This window comes from Botryllus schlosseri, chromosome 7 (assembly GCF_051294905.1).
Source record: "Botryllus schlosseri isolate E-star chromosome 7, Bs_hap1, whole genome shotgun sequence".
Taxonomy (NCBI): Eukaryota; Metazoa; Chordata; class Ascidiacea; order Stolidobranchia; family Styelidae; genus Botryllus; species Botryllus schlosseri.
The window spans coordinates 16,630,320-16,647,804 of NC_137242.1; the positions used below are offsets into that span (position 1 = coordinate 16,630,320).

Consider the following 17,485-nt stretch of genomic DNA (forward strand, 5'->3'; position numbering starts at 1 on the left):
CATGCCCAGCTTTGTTGACTATACCACTTTAGCACTACGGCCCTCTCATATATAGTCTATGCTTCATCCTTTCGTCCGAAAACTAGACATAGCACGGTAGCATGATATGGAAAAGAAAATTTCCATATTCCCCCTTTCCATGCCACACATATTCATTTCATTCGTCCATACCATGTTTGACACATTTTTAATACCTTGGCAATTGCCGAATATGTTTTTCATATGTTGAAATTTTTTGGTGTATACATTCGAATTGATATGGATTAAATTATCCACTATAAGAAGCCCAGAAGCATCAACTCCATTCCCATTGTATGTGTATCATGATCCGGATTCCTGCAAATGTGGACAAGATTACAGAATGCAATATCTTTATAAATTAAGAAATATGCACGATGCACATGGCTGTGTTTGTACATTGGTACCTAACATACATGAACGTACTCATTGGGAGTTAACGAATCCAAGTACACCACGCTGCTGTGTTGTGACAACATCATATATTCGATCGGCCATCGAACGACAATCTAATGTTATTGAGATAAGCAAAGTCATACTTGTTCCCCTAAATAGTGTACACGTACACAGGAAATATATATATACATATTTATAATTATAATTATGGACATGGAGAATGAGTTTCACAAATGTTTTGATATACGTTGCACAAATCACGCTATTCACTAGAACAGTGGTTCGTAACCTTTATGAACCTGCGGAACAGTTACGCTGGTATAGAAGCTTTCACGGAACACCAGATTTTCGCTGCGTCATGAAAACAACAAATCTATCCAATACAAATCTTATTAAAGCCTCGAAGTGAGCCGTGCTACAAGTAGGCAGCTACGAAATAAAAATGAAGATAATTGGCCTTGTGTAAATAACCAATGAGCAATACGACCATAATAGTCGACAAATACCATGTATACTACAAACAACAACAACAACTACAACAACTACACATATAATACATCATTATAGATCACTGCTGCACAAAAGGAGCTATGCACCAACAAAGTGTTGAGTGAACAAAACCACAATATATAATTTTCACACAAAACGAAAACATGATAATGAATATTTCTTGCAGTTCAGAGCAAGATCTACTGTTCCCTTTCAGATACCAGTTCAGAAACGCGTGCCTTAACCTTGACAATTGTCATTGTTTGTTTGATTGAAACGCTACAGCGAGACACCAATTGCTTAATTACAAATACGCCTTGGAAATGCCATTGGGATTTCTAAAGGACGGCTTTTCGATTTCGCCTCCCTACGCCACTGCACACGACGTATATCACCATAACAGTCATAACTAATCATATGTAGGCGTTGAGTATGTCCTCTGACCTCTAGGGAACCGTTAAGACTGGTTCAGGGAATCCGTAGTGTTCCATGGAACACCGGTTAAGAACGACTGCGGTAGAAACATGTCTTTCAAAACGAACAAATGGGTCATTAGATGCAAGACCATAATTTGTCATATAACACAGTTGCGCATTTAATATGAAATCCTTATCACAATATTGCAATATCCAGCCATTGGGATTAAATAGTTCATCTGACGGTTCAAATTATTGCCAGATGCAGAAGTTGAACAGTAGGAATCCTTGCGATGTAGTTTACTTAGACGTTACCCAAATCGCCATTCGAAAGAAGTCCCGTAGTTTCTCAACGAAACTCTTTACTCAGTAGTTACACCGTAAATTATGTGCGGGATTCAAGGAATTATTACTTATGATGGCGAAATTAATCGCCATGGTGTACGATTTCCTTGTTGGAAATATCATATAGCTTCATATGAAATGGCGATTTCGCGTCAAAAAAGTAGACTCGTTCAGATGCATATTATTGCAATGTAATACGCTTATCCATTCCTTCGTACTGGTCTCGTGCAATCAGTTGTAGAGTTGTTATCAGATGGTGAAATCGTGGTGTACTTTCGTTCGAAGTGACTCTGTGGCGAATCGCATTTAGGGCTGGATCGATGTAGTTTGCGTGTTCACGGTTATAGTCTGACCTGACGATTCAGGCTCTTCTGTTATAATATTGTTGGTTGCAGTGGGGGTACTCATGAATGTGTTCGTGGACACTAGCGTAGTGTGACCTGACGATTCGGGCTCTTCTGCGATATTATTGTTGGTTGCAGAATCGTTGGCCGCAAGTCTACTCTGACCTGAAGATTCCGGTTCTTCTATCATGATAATGTTTGTCGAAGTAGCCGTATCCACTGAAGAGTCTCTATCCTGGAGAGAAGTCTGGCCTGACGATTCAGGCTCTTCTGTCATAATATTGTTGGTGGCAGCAGCCGTTTTTGCAAACATGCCCGTGATCGCAAGCGTTGTCTGACCTGGCGATTCAGGCTCTTCTGTCATTCTAATGTTTGTCGAAGTAGCCATAGCCACAGCCACATATGTGTCTGAAGCCACAAACGTAGTCTGACCTGACGATTCAGACTCTTTTATTGGAATGCTGTTGGTGACGGAAACCGTACTCACAGCTGTGTTCGTGGCATCAATTGTAGCCTGACCTGACGATTCAGGCTCTTCTGTAGGAATATTGTCGGTGGCAGAAACCATACTGACAACTTTGTTCGTGCCCTCAAGTATAATCTGACTTGATGATTCGGGCTCTTCTGTAATGATACTCTTTGTCGAAGAAGGCGTATTCATATATGTATCTGTAGCCCCAAGCGTAGTTTGACCTGATGATTCAGGCTCTTCCATCGTAATATAGTCGGCGGTAGTAGCCGTATTCACATCTATTATCGTGGCCGTAAGTGTAGCCTGACCTGACGATTCACGCTCTTCCGTCGTAATATAGTTGGTGGCAGTAGTCGTACTCACATCTATGCTCATGACCGCAAGTGTAGCATGACCGGACGATTCAGGCTCCTGCGTCGTAATATTGTTGGTGGCCGCTTCCGTATTCATAACTGCGAACGTGGTGGCTAATATTGTCTGACCCGACGATTGTGACTCTTCCGTCACAATAATATTTGTCGCAGTAGTCGTATTCACGTATGTATCTGTAACCTCTAGCTTAGTCTGTCCTGATGATTCAGGCTCTTCCATCGTACTATAGTTGGTGACAGTAGCCGTATTCACATCTATGCTCGTGGCCGCAGGTGTAGCCTGACCTGACGATCCAAGCTCTTCCGTCGTAATAGAGTTTGTGTGAGTAGGCGTATTCACATCTATGCTTGTGGCCGCAAGTGTAGCCTGACCTGACGATTCAGGCTCTACAGTCGTAATATTGTTGGTGGCAGCTGCCGTACTCACAATTGTTTTCGTGACCGCAAGGCTACTTTGACCAAACGATTCAGGCTCTTCTGTCGAAATGATATTTGTCGAAGTAGCCGAATGCACGAATGTGTCTGTAGCCGCAAATGTAGTCTGACCTGGCGAATCGGGCTGTTTCGTCGTAATAGTGTTGGTGGCAGCTACCGTACTCACAATCGTGTTCGTGGCTTCAAGCGTACTCTGACCTGACGATTCATGCTCTTCTGTCGTAATAACGATTGTCGAAGTAGCCGTACTCACAACTGTGTTCGTGCTCGCAGATGTAGTCTGACCTGACGATTCCGTCTCCTCTGTCGTAATATTGTTGGTGGCAGCTTCCGTACTCACAAACGTGCTCGTAATTTCAAGTGTAGTTTGTCCTGACGATTCAGGCTCTTCTATCGTAATATAGTTGGTGGCAGTAGCCGTGTTCACATATATGTCCGTGGCGGCAAGTGTGGCCTGGCCTAACGATGCAGGCTTGTCTGTCGCAATAATATTTGCCGACGTAGCCGTATTCACTAATGTGTCTGTAGCCGCAAGCGTAGTCTGACCTGACGATTCAGGCTCCTCTGTCGTAATATTGTTGGTGGCAGCTACCGTGTTCGCAAACGTGCTCGTGGCCTCAAGCGCGGTCTGAACTGAAGATCCAGGTTCTTCCGTATCAATAATGTTTGTCGAAGTAGCCCTATTCACAGATGTGATTGTACCCGCAAGCATGGTCTGACCTGACGATTCAGGCTCCTCTGTCGTAATATTATCGGCGACAGCTGCCGTACTCACAACCGTGTTCGTGACCGTAAGGCTGCTCTGACCTGACGATTCGGGATCCTCTGTCGTTATAAGAGAGGTCGCGGTGTCCGTGTTTAGATCTTGTGTAGCACTGGTTGAAGTTATGTCGCTCGTGAAAGGAGTGGCCGAATCAGTGACTGCGCTTGTGACATTCGTTGGTACTTCGGTTATGTTTTCGTTTGATTGTGTGGTTGATTCATTTCCAGATCTGCAGAGATTAGTAGAGAGTTACATGCATTTTGGAAAGATATGGTACTGCGATGATCGAAATAAAGTGCCTGCCTCGACGACAATACAAAAAAGCTCGAGTGTTCGTGGCAATTGTGACATAACATTTAGTCGTCCAATTCCAGTAACGTAAATTTGGCAATCCTAATATAAACGAACACGATAGTCTGTAAAATTCTCTGATCGACGTTGTGCGTTCCCGGACCACTTGGAATAATATATGTGGTCAATAGGCCTTGCTAACACAAGTGAAATTTTCCACTACGTCGATAGTGAACTAGGGATGGTGTTAACGTGAGGTTCACGTTCGTGTTCTGTGTGTGGACCTCAGAAATTTGGAATGCATTGTGTACATTTTATTATGTAATACAATGTTCCGCGTCGTTATAACGTCTTTGAATGAGCTTTCCGTTTGTGAATATTTAGTGACTCTGTGCTGAGAGTTTTGCACGCAAACACACAATAGCAAGAATGCAACACACGACATTTAGGAAGTCAGCGAACTGTGCTTGTCAACCAATCAATATTATTTACGTCTTGATTTGATATCTATATTGTATCATAAAAAACAGATCCATCCGATTTGGGTTTTGGCTAGGGTTACCATATGTTTTATTTTAAAAGGATTTGCCCTCATTTTTCGTCCGACGATGACGTCTGAATGTCCTTCTTTTTGGATATGCGTCCTCCTTTGTAGCTTTGACAGCCAGTTTAGTGGAAATAAAAGACGTGAACTCTGCAATGCAGACGTTCGGGCGAGTCATTTGGGAGTAGGACTGGACAAATGACCTTTTATTCGGGCAACGCCACATCAGTTTAGGCAAAAAATGTCTAGTCGGGAGGATTTCTTTTTTTTAGTCAACACAAAAAAAATTCTAGTACAATTTATAGAATCATGAGTTTTCTGGTCCGGTAATCTGACTTCTATGTTTTGTAACAAGGTGTCCTTCTTTCCGGCTTCCAAAATATGGTATATATGGCTAATGTATACCATGTTTATTTGACATAATATCTGGTGCAAGTATAGAAACCGGTGTTTCACTCTTACGACTACATCTGTCCTGTCTAGCCGAGTCCGTGTCGAAATTGTTGGCTGTTGGGTATCTACCTCGGCATTGCGGCAGATGCGTACATTTACTTTAGTATATGACTTGACGGAAATGTAGAGTTGGATTTAGCTATTTAATGTCACGTGACGTTATAGGTTCGTACCTTCCAGGGGTTCGTACCACCCCTATTTTAAATAAATTTAAATATTCACCCAGGCTGACCCTTCGGTCGCAGGTAGGCTTACTGACCATAGACGTCCAATTGTTCACGATTAACTGCATACAAAAATGAGGTTGAATTATTCGCGCAGCACGAGATTGATAAATGTACCGACTGTTGCAAGAGCAGCGATTAGTGATCCATTTTTCCCATACCTGTTTGCCGGAATCGTATAGAGACGAATAGTATCGTAACTGATGTAAAGAAGGTTTAACCGTGGTTAATTCCATTTCATTGATGCTATACGACCGGGAAACGTCATGGTAATTTGGTAAAGATATTGAATAACCTGTATCGGGCTGCAAAAGCCATATTGGTTGCATTACGGTTTTCATCGTTCTGCCTGGATTAAAAATACAAAGCCCTATCTGCGGTCGGGACCTCCAAGCGCGCCGCAGTGCTATGGCGGACATTTCCCTGTTAGCCAGAAATAGGGAAATAGAAGATGTAGCAAAATCACCTCGATGTAGTAGTCTCGTGTGCTAATGTTGAAGCCGCCGTGGTTGAGATGTTTGAAATTCTTCTGAATAGAGATTGAAACGAATCGAACACAGATGTATCCAGAGAGTACAAGTCCAGCCGAACTGGAACTTTTAAGCTCCGAGAACGAAAGACTGTCCCAGCAGTGGACTCTAATAAGATTGATTTACATATAGAAATGAAATCGGTTACAATCACCACAAGAGCATGCAATTCAGGTACGATGTCTCCGTTTTCCGAATGTAAATATATATTTCACTCGAAATATTAGCACAGCTCGAATACAAAACAGATGATCTTGCTAGTCACAAGCAGACTTGGACAACTAGAAAATTCTAGTTGTCTAATCTCACTAAATTAGAGCGAAATGCCAGTAATCTAATTCTAATCTAATTTGTGAGATGTTTCTATGCTCTAATTCTAATTCTAATCTAATTTGTGAAATGTTCCTATGCTCTAATTCTAATTCTAATCTAATTTGTCAAATTTTCCTATGCTCTTATTTTAGTTCTACTCTAGTTTGTTGTTTTCCTGAAAATCCTTCTTTGTCCGAGGCATTTTGCAACGAGTTAACAAGAATATCCGTCTCATACAGGGAAATCCAGTGCCAAGCAGCCAACGCATTATTTACATACACCGTATAGTCATAGTAGCTATTGTGACGAATAATAGCCATGCTGGCATAGTGGCGTGTAGTCTGCGAACAACATTCTAGTTTCGATCAGAAGCAGAACAGCAGCGAAGAAAAAGAGATAGTTAACACAGGCTTGTTCACCTTCATTACCTTAACCACATCAAGAAAAAAGAGGATGATTGCTTTAGATCTAACCAATGAAAAGAGATCGAAGCAGAGCGTGAGAGCATGGACTGCGATGTTTTGAGTTACTGGAAAAGAGAAAACCGTTTTCCTCATGTTAAGGCATCTGCTCAAGAACTCGTAGGCAGGACTGCAACATAATATCCATCGGAACGAATTTTCAGCCATGCAGGAGAACAGCAGGGGTCGCCAACTCAAAACGGGTCGCGGGCCACTTTCAAAATTTTGTAGAGGCCGCGGGTCGCACTCATGCAATATTGAGACAAAATATCCAACACAGTTGATCAACCATGCTATTAAAACTTTGCGTTAGTACAACGCCGTGCTCGCTAACATGGGCGATTGGCATAGTTACCACAAAAGGAGTAATATTATATTAAGGAAGTACATATAAAACCTGAATATCATGATCATAAACTTCATTTAAATTTTAAATATGAGCTGCGCACGGTACCTGGTCAGACTTTTCAGTGACAAACGAATCGATATTAGGGATAGGCAGACATGTTACTATATCTGAAAGACTATCTCATCCTATAAATTGATCTTGTAGGAAATCCCTAGGCCGTTTTCTAAACGCCTCGTTCCCGGTAGTGTCTGGGCCATTGTACGTCAAAGCAATATGCTCATTGCTCATATCAGCTTACTCTTCATCGATGTTTCCATGGCCCAAGTCTTTTCAGCTAGTGAGGAATAGTGTTGTTGGGTACAGGCGAATAGCTTATTTTGAAACAAACACTAATTTGATACTGAAATCGATTTCAGATTTCAAAATGCTTCATCACATTCTTCCAAAATCACAAACCAGATCGTCGGTCGCATGTGGCTACATTTCGGTGACCACTGGTATAGTGTAAAACGAGACAAGCTTGATCTACAGACGTTAACTATTCTCATGCTTATAGGAATGCACTGAGATTTGATATGAACTGAGTTTGATTTTTGCTGTAGGCTATTTATTTTTCATTCACAATTTCATTCAATTTCCAAGTTTTTGGAAATTCAGAAATTCTAATTCTAATTGTAATCTAATTTGGAAACACTGTATAGCTCTAATTCTGATTCTAATCTAATTTGGGAAAAGCTGTGCAGCTCTAATTCTAATTCTAATCTAATTTGGAAAAATTGTGTACCTCTAATTCTAATTCTAATCTAATTTTGAAAAAAACTGTGTAGCTCTAATTCTAATTCTAATCTAATTTGGAAAAGCTGAAAACTTTCTAGTTGTCCAAGTCTGGTCACAAGTGAATGATTGAAATATAATCCGTACTGTACCTTACAAACCGAAAGTAGGCTTCATCATCGACGTCGTTGTAATAGCACCGATAGTCATACTTTCCGTAAAACGGTCCGTTCGAACTCACTGGGATCTCTCCCGATTGTGGAATTGTAATTTCGAACGACTGATATCCAGCGCTGCAAAATTTATCTCCCAATGTGACACGGTGAGAAAATCGGTCGTGATATATAATGAGTGTAAGAATGAAATTATAAATGAATGTGACAATTTCAGATTACTATGAGAAGTAAAACCTGGATAGAGTGGATTGGTATGTGGAAAAGTTTTTAAGGTATCAGTTACATCAATATCTTACGGCTAGCGAGATGAGTTGAGGCATAGTTCAACTTGAGAAACAGTATATTTGGGTGGGAACTATTGAAAGAAGTGTAACAATAATTGGTAATTAGGTATTAATCTAAAGTATGGAGTTTTAGTAATATCGGGGAGGTGACCATCTCTGAAATGACCTGATCCCAGTTCATTATAACAGAGTTAATAAATATGGCTCGATACTTGGTTCTGGAATTATTCCGTCCTCATTATTTATCATGAAATACGTCTTTACCGATCTCGAATAAGTCGGTAAAGATACTATTAACCAATTGCATTTGCTTATTTTGGTTCGCAATTTTATTACCTGTACGACACGCCATTCTTGACATCTTGTGAAACTCCTCGCGGTTCGTACGGTAGCATTCCGTAAACTTCAAACATATAGAGACAGCATGTCACATGTAGATTACTGATTAAAATGTCATGAAATTCGGTTTGCTAGTACTTTTGACATTATATGCCAGAGATAAAGATGTTTGTAATTACGCGATATCATAAGCAATGTATATGCCCTCGACGATTGGGTACGCGGACTCAACACATGACATCAATTATATTTTGACAAGTACAAAGGTCAGCTATAGAGTTACAGTAGACATTCAATACATATAATTTGAATATAGAAAATGTAGTACTGTCATGAACAATATCATGTGGACTGGGGTACAATCAGGTATTGAGTAATTCCGTGCCTCACCTATCGGCATTATAGCAAGCTATATCTCAGGTAATCATGTCGACGGTTCACCGTCCAAGAGTAGAGTAATGTAAAATTGTACTTTCTTTATCTAGCAGGTCAGTACGCGATGAGGATACTCAATAACATAATATTTATGCATCGGGCATTTTGTAGTTTTCCATTTAGTGATCGCGATGCACAACTGCTGTTTGATGTCGAATTAAAAGAGCATGGGCCGGGGATGAGCAATTTTTTTCTCGGCGGGTCAAATGCAAAGCAGAAGATACGTTGGCGGTTCGAGTCAAATATTTTAACTATATTCTGCAGCGTATTAGTTTTATTTTCTAATTTGAAGCAGTAAATTATATTGTTAATGCATGCTGCTCAGTGGATGTGTTGCTATTATGTTATGAACAAGTGACGGTTAATTCACAAAAAATAATTTATAATAATTCAAAACAATGTTAAACTTACATTTTAAACTATTTTCCACCCCCAGACACGTTTTTCCTATGAAGTCATGAAAATATATCACAATGACTCTACAGATTGTATTGGTCGCTGCCTCCCAAGCAGTGTGCAGCTTGATGAACAAGCCTCGTTGTTTAACGAAGGTATCAGTTTTTCCAAAATTCGACCTTCCTTGGCCAAGTGTATGTCTTTGTGTTTTTGCCATTAGACCGACTTAAATTATACTTGTTAAACACGGCGATCTGCTCGATACAAACTACCAAAAAGACGGATGTAGGGCCTACCTCTGATTCTAGTAAACTAATATTTACTGCTCCAAATCTTATTGGAATTTCGGTCTTCAGCCGGTACTTTTCTTTTTGTGACTTGTCTGTTCATTATTTATGGGTGATGATCACTCAGTCAATAACACTCGTTGACTTGTCTTAAGAATAAAGGATTTGGAATTGTATCACGTAATTATTTGAAGCACAGACAGTGTAATGCGTTTTGTGATAGTGGCAACAAAGAAGGTTTGAACTAAATTATAGTGAAAAAAGTGACTTCTCATGACTTCAATTCTGACTGCATTGACTTTATTTTGAATCTGGATTACGCATGCGACGTACACAGGCTACGTAACCACGCCACATAAATAGACAGAATTTAAAGCAAACGAATTTACGGTACAGTTTATACAGCCTATGATTTTAGGCCACGCATTAATACTCAGAAGTAGATTTGATATTTTGAAATACAAGCGACTTTTCGCTGGCCGCTCAGATCTCGGATCGCACATTGCTCAGGCCTGGTACAGGGCCACAAGGTAACTTCTAGTCTGAACGTATGTCAAGGAGTGGTAGGCACAGCGAGGGAGTTCGCAGATACTGTACATTATAAGATGTGCCTGGTTGTGAGCATGTGCAAAACATAGGCCTGCATGCGAAAGTGTGAAGAAATGTATGTAAATAAAACAAGCTGTATCTTTGAGTGAACACCGTGCTATGATGTTTTGTGGTTATCGAATGCTCACGACTACGCAACACTCATCGTTCTATTAATCAGGCTCCACATTGCATACGTCAACATGTCTATTACGTAGAGCAGGCCCCTATACCCGAAATATGGACTTTATCGACTTCTGCCCATCCTGATCTGCTACATGGCACGTTCACACATGCTCCGTAACTCCACGTCCGGCGATCTATGTAATTCGTCCATTCCCCATTCGCCCGTCTATAGATGGAGGTTATACGAGTTCCTCTGATTTGATTATGTTGAGAAACTTCCTCGTTGTTGAATACACGCACTGCGATAGAAGCAAATACTATCTCAAAATGAACAGATTACAGGAACAAACTGAATGAAGAAATTGTCACCAAGCCCCATTCCTTTGGGCCGATTTTATCACTTATTGACATACATTCATAATATGGCAATTCTGTTTGAGGAAAGGGATATAGGTTCCGCTGGTGAAGAACGTATGGAGCTCTGTGCCTGTGCTCCAATCCTGCCCGATTCATTCTTATCCTAGATATGGAGCTCTACAGTATGGTCCATTCAATCTGTTCTGTCCATTGCTACCATGACCAGTAACTAAATTGCTGAAATCCAGCCACGTAATCGCGATGCCCGTACCCGCGCTTCACATTGGGAAAACAAAATGTACCAATGTAGGACGTTTGGGATTTCAGCATTACGACGTGGTCATTATTACAATGTTGCAGTAACACTTTGAAGTAATCAGGTTTTGGCCGAAACCCAATGGATGTGAATTTCAGTTGTGTGGTTAACTTGAGATTAATAATGTGAATTGTCTTTTTGTCATTGATTCTGGCTTTCGTTGACAACTAGCATTCGTAAAAGCTCATGTTCACACGAACACACACATTTTAGCGGTTCACATCATCCCTGCTATATACCATGTTATGACTGATTTATTGCCAAAGATGGACACATCGTAATATTTCTACATTAATACCTTTCATGTAACAATAGGAACCGACCAGGGCGTCTAGATTCCATATTCTCCGAATCGAAGACAAATCGATTGACGCTGTCAACACCGTGCTTGTGCTTCTCGCCATTCTTCCTCTCCGAATTCTTGTGTCTGCGGCGATCTGAAATAGGATCGTGAAACGTTTGAAATCTAATTTTGTTGTGGCTTCATGCAGCAAGCAGGAAACTTGGCCACCTAATTAGACTTTCTATGACGTTGAAATAGGAAGTCATCAGTAGTACGAAGTACTCAATTTGGTTTTTACTTCCTGCACGGCAGACTGAAATGATTACTTGAACAGTTGGGAAGCGAGTGGCGCAGTTGGTAAAGCACCAGCGTCACGACAACAGTGGCGATGGTTGAAAACACAGTTCTGACTAATTTCCGTATGTCGGTGGTTATATGGGCTCCTCATCGCCGACCTCGCTGTAATTGCAGTGACGGAAAAAAGTTCAGAAATTACAATAGGCAGCAAAAGAACCAATGAGCCGCGCCTGACAGAGACTGCCAGAAGGAAATGAAAGACTGCAGAAAAAGTCATTTCGTGGAGCACAAAACCTAACGCACTTCTGTTGTGTGAAATAATTAGGGCTGGGCAAATCGAGTAACTGAGTGATTCGATTCTGAATCACGTATTACGCTTCGAGTCGAGTCGAGTATTCGAGTATCACTCATTATGACGTCACAACAGAATGTACTATATCAAAGTTCAAATATGTACCTTTTATCCCCCCACAAAGAACACAATGCCTGTTATCCGTCACAACAAGGATACTTCGGTATTTTTCGACCATACCGATTTCATTGCACTTCTTGACAATGTTGTGTGATGATCATGGCTTCCAAAATGTGTTATTTCCAGTAACGTTCCTAGGTTTGTACTATGTCTCGTTTGCTGCGACACGGCCAATCAAGGTTTCAAGGCTTTCAAGGTAGTGGAAAATAATATCAAAACTATAATTCTCTTTTTTAAATTAACTTTCAGTAGCGAGGAGCGTATAATTTCAGTACTCGAAAAAATGGTCTTTTACTACTCGACTCGAATCATTGAAATTAATACTCGATTCAGATTCGAGTACTCGAATCATTGTGCCCAGCCCTAAATAATATTAGCGATAATTAGGTCAAAATTTTAGCGTTACGTCCAAAAATGTCAAAATTTTTTACAAAGTTGAAACTGTTTTGCAACCCGCATTTCAATAGCTGTGGTTCGAGGTACAGAACTTGAATATAGCTTTCAATACAATATCCATTGTATAATAATATTTATTAACTCGAAGACTTTTCGGGTGCCTCTTTTCAAGAGTTAACGGCACACTAAAGGGATTTAAACAGATTTAAAAGCAAAACCAAAAAGGCAAAGTATGAAGCAACAATCAAAATCACAAACCATGAAATTCGCATTGTACCAATGGCAACAATAACAAACTATGAAGTATACGGACATACGGTACTAACTATAGCAGCAACGCAATTCGTAAATAAACAGTTACACGCACGAAACACATGCACTAATGAGAAATTTGTAGGTTATAGAGGAAATCTGTCTGTCTGCATAAAATAGGTTTGTTCAACTGAATAATAGTAGACTCCAGCACTTTTAGATGAAACAGAGACCTACCACGCGCAATGAAAGTGAACATATTGTCATCATAGTGCTGTGCACAAGCGAGGTTTTCACTCAAATGCTGACCGATTGACGAAGCATATGCTTGGTAGTCGTCATAGCAGTCTGTTTTGGCAGCCAACCCGCATTTCGTTGGTATCGTAGATTTTAAACTGTCGGTGAAATCATCATTTGACATTTTACAGCTTGTAGCCTAACGTTGTCTAGACGGCCCATTGTCTGCTCCTTGTGAATCATCAACATTCAAAGGAAACAAATAGGTTGACACGGTGTTATTATAGAGTATGACTGGAGTGACGACTCGATTGTTCTCCCATTGTTCGCCGGCAGAATGGTCACGGTCAGATGGATGCCCCCAAAACAGGATAGCTCAGTGCTTGTTTCAATGGCGTTCAAGGCGATTCTTCGTGTATTTCTTGAAGTTGCGTCGGAATTAGTTAGACAGTTCAACATTTAGGTAGCGGTGGCGAGTCGTTATGACTAGTGAATAATACCGTGTAGCCTCTGTTATATTTTTCGCCAGATTTAGATCATATTTCGTCACGGATAGAAATCGGTATCATGACTGATTCAGCGAGATGGGTTGAAAAAAAATGAACAATATGCTCTTTTAGTATGGTAGTTTTTTCTCTCTGTGGCAAATGCTGCCTATCCACATTGAGGTTCCCTACCTAAAAAAGGAAACCAATGCGTTGGTCGAAACCTTGACGTGGTGCATTGGCTTACTACTGATGTCGACCGGCATACGTCTTGCTGTGTTCTTGGCAATGACAACGAGTTCCCTTCAAGTGCGATTTTGCACACTTTCAAGGAGTAAGCTCTGGCTATTGTGAGTCGAGCTCAAGCAGAACATTAACGTTACCCAAGGCTCTTGTTCTATTCATCAGGGCCGTAACAGCACTTCGTCAGCCCCCCCCCCCAAACGTTGGTCATGGGGCCCCCATAGGGTGATAAACCGAACTTCTGGGGGGCTTGGCCCCCCCAGACCCCCACTGGCTATATGCTTTTTACCGCTACTCATCATCTGTGTTCACCGTCCGTTTAGTGGTGCAGCATTGGTCGACCACACGCGCTAAGCGCGAAAAAATTCAAATTCATGATTCAATCGGTCAATATGATCGGAATTGAATATATAGTGTTATCAATTTTTATCCTCTCTCTGCCCACGTAGTCAGATTTAACGGTAGACCTGAGTGAGGTGTGCTTGAAATGGTAGGACCCCTCAATAATAATTGAACATCTTCGGGCGTATACCCGTTCGCAGGAACGGAACAGCACTTGACCAGGCCCCCCAATAAAACTTGGGTCTTGGGCTCCCAAAGGGTGATAAACCGCCCCCCCCCCCATCACGTTGTTCGCTTTTGTCACGAAATAAGGGCCACAATTTAGTGAGCCAGCGCGAAGCGCGAAAATGTTCGATAATTCATGATAAAATCGGTCAATAATATTGGGAATTGCATATATATTGCTATCAATTTCTTGTTCTCTCTGTTCACGTTGTCAGATTTACCGGTAGAGCTGAATGAGGTGGCTTGGAAACTGTAGGGCCCGTAAACAATAATTAAACATATTCGGGCGGGCGGCCCCGTTGGTATGACTTTGTTTCATGATGTCATTTTGTGATCTCCTGTCTGTTATATCAAAAAATACAGAATCGCCCAAATGTACTAGACTAACGACGCACACGATTTCAAATTGGTATTTCTTTGCGGGCATACAATTTTTCCCTGCGGAATGGTATTTGTCTTCTGAGGTTCAGATTGCCAAGACAGGAACATTCGACGCCAGTCATTTAGGCGCCGATGGACAATAAACCTATATGCATTTTGCATAAATAACGAAGTTTTCGGTCAGCGTAAGCGGGCAGTCCTTTTTGGCCCAGGTTTTCTCGCTGCCGATCGTTCTGACACACTTCTTGGAGTCGCATGTTACATGTTCTAAAACTTTAAATGTCTCGCCGATATGTCCATTTCGATAAATCTTGCGTATTTTGTCTTGGGGAAGAGTAGGCCACCAAATAACTAAGAAAGTTGGCAACTTGAAATCGCACGCAGCGCGGAAAATTTTTGAAAAAGTTGCATAAATATTTGAAAAATACTCCATAATTTATGCTAATTCGCGAAATAATTTTGGGCCCCCTTCGAGCTCGGGCCCCCCGCAATTGGGGGGTTTGGGGTGCGGCAGTTACGGTCCTGCTAGTCATACTCAAGTTTCTGCGGTTATCGGACAGGCATTATATAAGACTACAAGACAGTTGCAATATTATTTGTTATATTCATACTCGAGTTTCTGCAGTTAATATAGGACATATTTTCAATCAACGATATTGTGAATTGCATATCGGTATAGTTCAAGATCTTTCCACTTTGTAGTATTCTTCAGTCTTTCTTTCCATGAATTCATCTCACAATGCAGTGAACAGTGCACACGAACCAGATATTCTATATCTTCTGTCATTATATTCATATACGTAGGAAACTCTACAAAGGATCAAAGCCACATTATCACATCAATCTCGTGAGAAATGTAACATAGGCTACACAGTATTATTCACTAGTCATAACGACTCGCCACCGCTACCTAAATGTTGAACTGTCTAACTAATTCCGACGCAACTTCAAGAAATACACGACGAATCGCCTTGAACGCCATTGAAACTAGCACTGAGCGATCCTGTTTTGGGTGCATCCATCTGACCGTGACCATTCTGCCGGCTAACAATGGGAGAACAATCGAGTCGTCACTCCAGTCATACTCTATAGTGTTATGCTCAACGTACCGCAATATCCCAACTGAAGCAAGACTACGTGGACATTGCATGGTTCTTATATCAAGAAGCGCGTGATGAAAAATTGTGATGTAGACACCATTGCCAGAATGAAGCAACACGGTGTGTCACCAGCAGTGTGCGCACAACTTCAGTGCTGTCAGCCAACCACTGCTGCTGTTGAACGTCCTTTCTCCATTCCTGGCAGGCTACTTAGTAAGGACAGACACTTTCTAGCCGAGAATGTAGGAAAGTATGTCAAAATTTTGATTTTTAGGTCAAAATCTTCCGTTTTTAGGTAAAAAAATCGCCCTAGTGATAATGATATTTGACCAGTTTTTGCAATTTGGGTTTTTGTAAAGTAGGAGGTAGTCATAGCATCAATTGCCATACAACTTCACGAAATAGCTCCTTCAACACCTATATCCAGGCCGTGTTATTTTTGGCATTTCAGGAGCCAGATGCCAAAACTGTCAAAAATAAAAATTTGAAAATGCCAAAAATAAGCAATTTTTGGCATATGCCAAAATAACACGGCCTGCCAAATAGTTTATTTCGTTCATGGTGTTGTGTTAACAGGACCACGTTACAAGCGAGAAGAGCGTTTGTGAAAGGCAGGTTTCTTAATCTGAGTCCAGCCAACCCATTAGGGATGAAAGCCTGGTGTCCTAAATGGTGTGGGCACAGCGAGATTGAACGGCCGACTGCATTTGGTTTACGGCATACTTTCCATTTGTCCGAAGGCAAGTTTACGACCATTTTTGACCGGCTTGTCGAGCACTAAATTTGATAAAACGGGTATCAATAAGAAGCTGCTGCAGTACTGATTAATAAAATATAAATTATATTCTGCTCATGGAACTGGAACCCCAAAATCAACCACGATTTTTGCATTGAACATTGTGACGCAACAAACTGTCTGGCTATTTCTGAGCCTCATAGTCTCGTTTTGCCAGACAGTCTTCTTGCGTCAATGTTCTTAAACAAGCTAACCTTCCCAGGACTCTTCCATGCGAGTTGGTAATATTAAAGCCACCTGAAGTGACAAAAGTCATCCGAAAATATATCGATAGGCTGAAGGAGAAATGATAGTCGGGCTACTAAATAGAATGTGTTGAGAGACAACACAGGAAACTCCTGGAAAAGGATCGGGAAGAAAATTCTTTCCGCGATGAGATCGATGGCACTGGCGAAGTGATCTCTTTTCATGATGCATGGAAGCCGGTTCGGCCCTCCAAAGATTTTGACGCTCTGAAAACATTTTGTGGATGACTGGCAACATTCTTTCCCTCAACTGCTACTGTTGAACCCGATATTCCCTAGATTCGCTGGGCGAGAAATGAATTTAGGAGAAACTTAGCTGACCTGAGTTTGGAAGCACTGTTACAGTGCAAACGATTTAAGTCTATTCAACAGCTGTAACAATCAGCTGTTGAGCGTGTTTGTTAGGCTTTTCTTTCTTTTTTTTTGCTGCTTATTGGCAC

General features: G+C 41.1%; 1 protein-coding gene across 3 annotated transcripts in view; it reads right to left on the reverse strand.

The window, feature by feature from the left end:
- Window positions 1-481: 481 nt before the first annotated feature.
- The window catches only part of LOC145443763 (uncharacterized), a 35,625-nt gene continuing 18,621 nt past the window's right edge, over window positions 482-17,485 (reverse strand). For 2 of the 3 annotated variants that reach the window (XM_080321719.1, XM_080321717.1), the window contains 6 exons: window positions 11,590-11,728; window positions 10,726-10,917; window positions 8,784-8,850; window positions 8,140-8,280; window positions 6,028-6,090; window positions 482-4,278 (listed from right to left, as the gene is read on the reverse strand). In XM_080321719.1, coding sequence (XP_080177845.1) covers window positions 1,971-4,278; window positions 6,028-6,090; window positions 8,140-8,280; window positions 8,784-8,850; window positions 10,726-10,917; window positions 11,590-11,728 — 2,910 coding nt within the window. In that variant the 3' untranslated portion in view covers window positions 482-1,970. The remainder of the gene's footprint in view (window positions 4,279-6,027; window positions 6,091-8,139; window positions 8,281-8,783; window positions 8,851-10,725; window positions 10,918-11,589; window positions 11,729-17,485) is intronic. The other variant, XM_080321718.1, reaches the window with a different exon arrangement.